We start from the raw sequence: 4,686 nt of genomic DNA, 5'->3' as shown, positions 1-4,686 counted from the left end.
ACCAGCGGGAAATGGCCTGGCAGGACTTTGGTAGACAACTGTCCACTCTACGAGCTACTCAGAACGCATCAGATATATAATTAAAGGGGTTGTCTAGGACTCACATATTGATGCACCTGTGAGGTTGGCCATCAATTTGAGATCAATGGGGGCACCCTCACTGATCAGCTGAAAGTCACACCAGCCACTCCTGTTCTCTTGAATGGAAGCTAAAATGAAGTACTTGGCAGTGGCCACTACGCAATGTACAAGGCTGTTGCGTTCCTCTAATATCCAGCCGCAGCTAGGGAAAATGTAATCAGATCAGTGCGAGTGCTGCTGCGTGCCAGCCCTCTCTGATCTCGTATTGATGACCTGTCCAACGGATAGGTGAGTAATATGTCAGTTCTGGACAACTGCTTCCATCAACACACAGACCTCTGCTTACGGCCTCATGATTTCTGCTTCGTGGATCATCGCTCCTTTTTGCAAAAGCAACAGCCCCCAGATCCCTGTTAGAAGTTGATTGTGTAGTTTAGTGTGTCCAGCATGTGATTGCATGATTGTTAGGTACACTATGTGCTATGAGTGACACTTATCAACATATTACTGACCCGTGTTTAAAATATAAAGTGTGGAGCTAGTGGCCTGCAGTGCTGGGACATACATTATTATCATGGAAATCTTATGGGTGAAGTTTGGCCCTATCAGAACTGACAAAATTTGAGAAAATGCAATAATTTTTTTTTTTATAAATTTCCACTTAAAATATAAATAAACAGCACTCTTTTCTTAAATTCAAAAATTAGTTTTTAAAATAACATTCCTCAAAGTATTCAATATCCAAATAATAAATAGAACCTCCAAGTTGTAGCACATCCTACAGTAGCTATGGTTTCTTAACAGAAGTTTTTTTTCTCCTATGGTTGCTGTACGGAAAGAAGACCTGAGGATTCCTGCAGAGCTCTTCTCTTTTTTTTTTTTTTAGAGTGGCCTCTAAGGCTACTTTCACACTTGCTTTTTTTTGCAGCGCGTTTTTCCCGCAAAAAAACGCATGGAAAAAACGCATACAAACGCATACAAATGCTGCGTTTTTTTCAAGCATTTTTATGTGCATGCATGAAAAAAAACGCAGCGGTTTTATGCGTTTTTAGTGCGTTTTTACCGCGTTTGCGTTTTTTTCCAACATTAGTTGGCCTCACCAAAAAAATCAAGATAGGGTTAGGATTAACACTAACCCAAACCATGACTTTACTAACCCTAACCCTTAACCAAACCATACTAACGCTAACCCAAACCTTAACCCTAACCCTAAACCCTAACTAACCCTTAACCAAACCATACTAACCTTAACCCAAACCCTAAACCCCCTTAACTAACCCTAACTCTAACCCAAACCCCTAATTTCCATTGTCTAACCAATGCTCAACAAAAAAACGCATGCGCAAAAAAACGCATACATGAGCATGCCAATGCGCACATATGCGCACCCATAGACTTACAATGGATGTCTTGCTGTAAAAAAACGCATTGCGTGCGCATGCGTTTTTTGAGGCAAGTTGGACGCCCAAAAAATGCAACAGGATGCATTTTGTGCGCCCGAGTGCACACCACAAAAAAACGCATGCGCGTAAAAGCGCATACAAACGCATGTGTATGCGCACATAAGCGCATCCCATGCAAAATATAGGGAAAAAAAGCACATGCGTTTTTTAGCGCTAAAATACAGCGCAAAAAAAAAGCAAGTGTGAAACCAGCCTAACTTAGACAATATGGCGATGGGAGGATTTGGGAAAATTAAATTACGGTAGATATATCTGTCTAGTACGTTTACCCTACGTTGAAGATCTCATTCTTGTGTATACAATAGATTTTGCAGCTTTTTCTATTGTTTCATTTCAAATTAATTTAAGGAAAATCTTACTATATATGCCGTAACTGATTGTTAAACCCTTCACCCCTATTGTTCCCTGCAATTACATTTTGCAGGGAACTGTAGCTAAAAGATTATTAGGTATTGATTTTGGAAATTAAATGTTACCTCCAATGCATGTTCCAAACAGGATTTGTCAGCTGCATATTTATTTATGTATGGGGAATCGCACCGAAAAGTAGGATAAGGTGGCGCGCTGTCGTCTGATTGGATTTTCAAACCTAAAACACACACAAAAATAAACCGTTAATCTTATACAAATCTTAAAGCATAAACTGTATCTACAATGTGACAAATATTCATACCCCAGCAGGTACTGGCAGAAGCCAGTGCAAAGAATACGATGATCATCATTGTGTAGAAGGTTGTGTCTCTCACCTACTTGCACCCTTATCTTTTATAATGTAAGGAACTGACATCAGTAACAGCTCAGTATTGCTTCAAAGTTGCTTTGGTCTCCGGCAACTTTAATTTGGAAAGGTATCAAAAGACTTGGCAGCAAAACAATTAGAATCTGCCAATTGTTGAACCCCAGATAATGTGCAAACGTTTACTGGCAAGACAATTTGAATTAACCGTAAAAAAAAAATTTCACAGTTTCTCAAAAACATGTTTGTAAAATCTGAGTATCCTCTCTCCTACACAAAATTATACACCCGAATGGCCACCAGTTTTGTATTTTGCCGTAACAAACATATTCCTCTATTTCTGCTTTCTGGACTCCTGCAAATGGGTGAAGATTAGGATATTGTAAGGAGAGATGAACAATTTCAATATTCTTTTAGGATATAACTATTTAGAGTTCAGTAAACTGGCTTTAGATAAAAGAAATTAGGATTTAGGAAAAGCAAAAGTCTACACACCTCTGTAAAAATGTCGTTTTTTTGTCATGTGGAAAAAATCATGCCCTGAAGAATGAATTAAAACCCAATCTTTTCGGTTGGAAAAGTAATAATGAAGAGCTAAAATATAAAACTAATACTTTGTTGAAGTACCCTCTGAATTCGTAGTACGCCCACATCGGACTCCCTCCCTTTGAGGTGGGCTCCAGCGTTGAGCCCACATCTTTCTTGGCACATGTCAGCTGTTTTGAACAAGCTGACATGTGCCCGGAACAGCCATGGGTGGAATCATGGTCTACCAGCGGCTATTAACCGGTTAAATTCCGCTGCCAAACGCTGACAGCTGCATTTAAGATGCATTTCGGCAATTGCGCCGGAAATCCGCACATTGGTAACCCCGTCACTTGATCGCAGGTTACCGATGGGCTGGCCTGACAACCAGAGGTCTCCTGGGGACCTCTAAAGTTGTCATTGCCAGATTGCTATGAGCACTGCCTGGTGATCGGTGCTCATAGCAAGTGAGGCATTCTGCTACTTCGCCTGTATATAGCAGAGACGATCGGGTTATGGCAGATTCTAGTCTCCCATGGAGACTATTGAAGCATGCCAAAAGTAAAAAAAAAATGTTTTTAAAAATTTAAAAGTTCAAATCACCCCCCTTTTGCCCCATTCAAAATAAAACAATAAAAAAAATCAAACACGCACATATTTGGTATCACCGCCTTCAGAATCAACCGATCTAGCAATAAAAAAAAGGATTAACCTGATCGCTAAATGGCGTAGTGAGAAAAAAAAATCAAAACGCCAAAATTTTGTTTTTTTGGTCGCCGCGACATTGCATTAAAATGCAATAACAGGCGATCAAAAGATCGTATATGCACCAAAATGATATCGTTAAAACCGTCAGCTTGGCGCTCAAAAACTAAGCCCTCACCCGACCTGAGATCATGAAAAATGGCATAATTTTTTTTTAAAACAAAGTTTGGAATTTTTTTTCATCACTTAGATAAAAAAGAACCTAGACATGTTTGGTGTCTATGAACTCGTAATGACCCGGAGAATCATAATGGCAGGTCATTGTTAGCATTTAGTGAACCTAGTAAATTGCATAACAAAAAATAACTGTAATATTGCACTTTCTTTTGCAATTTCACCACACTTTGAATTTGTTTCCCATTTTCCAGGACATAATATATTAAAACCAATGGTGTCATTCAAAAGTACAACTCGTCCCGCAAAAATAAAGCCCTCGCATGGCCATATTGACGGAAAAATAAAAAAAGCTATGGCTCTGGGAAGAAGGGTAGCAAAAAACAAAAAAACGCAAAACCAAAAATACTTCCAGTCATGAAGGGGTTAAAGCCAGAGTTCCAACTGCTGAAAAACAGCCCCAAAGGATAATACTGCCTCCACCATGCTTCACTGTCGGTATGGTGTTCTTTTGGTGAAGTGCAGTGTTGGCTTTGTGTTAAACATGTGTTCAGTATTTGGTCAGAATTTTACATCAGTATTTATAAGCCAAAACCAGGAGTGCAACAATCAGATGAAAGTATAATAGAAATAAGTATATCACTTCTGCATTTATCACCCACTCCTGGTTTTGGCATACAAATACTGATGTAAAATACTGACCAAATACTGAACGTGTGAATGTGGCCTTACATCAAGATATAATAATTAGTCAGATGATTCAACACGGTTTGTGTATAAATTAGAGGTCCACAAAGTTACAACATTTTATGGATCCATATAACATAGATCCAAATGAAGGCCATATGCATAATCCCTATCTCAAGCTGGAATGTATGAATCCCTTTATTCGAATTCACAAATTTTTGCAGACAATATGTAGATAACATGAGATCCTTTTGGTCATTCAGCCTGCCAGGAATGTACTGTATTTTTTCAAGATGATTACACAGACTGGTTAAG

General features: G+C 38.9%; 1 protein-coding gene across 1 annotated transcript in view; it reads right to left on the bottom strand.

The window, feature by feature from the left end:
- The window catches only part of LOC141085804 (uncharacterized), a 38,069-nt gene extending 35,725 nt beyond the window's left edge, over positions 1–2,344 (bottom strand). Inside the window, exons 1-2 of the mRNA XM_073571370.1 lie at positions 2,218–2,344; positions 2,021–2,133 (exon numbers count right to left, since the gene is read on the bottom strand). Of these exons, the coding sequence (XP_073427471.1) occupies positions 2,021–2,133; positions 2,218–2,266 (162 nt within the window). The 5' untranslated portion in view covers positions 2,267–2,344. The remainder of the gene's footprint in view (positions 1–2,020; positions 2,134–2,217) is intronic.
- Between the last annotated feature and the right edge of the window lie 2,342 nt (positions 2,345–4,686).

This window comes from Dendrobates tinctorius, unplaced genomic scaffold (genome assembly GCF_039654945.1).
Source record: "Dendrobates tinctorius isolate UK_male_01 unplaced genomic scaffold, ASM3965494v1 ptg000029l, whole genome shotgun sequence".
Classification (NCBI taxonomy): domain Eukaryota; kingdom Metazoa; phylum Chordata; class Amphibia; order Anura; family Dendrobatidae; genus Dendrobates; species Dendrobates tinctorius.
This window is presented reverse-complemented; position numbering and strand designations above follow the sequence as displayed.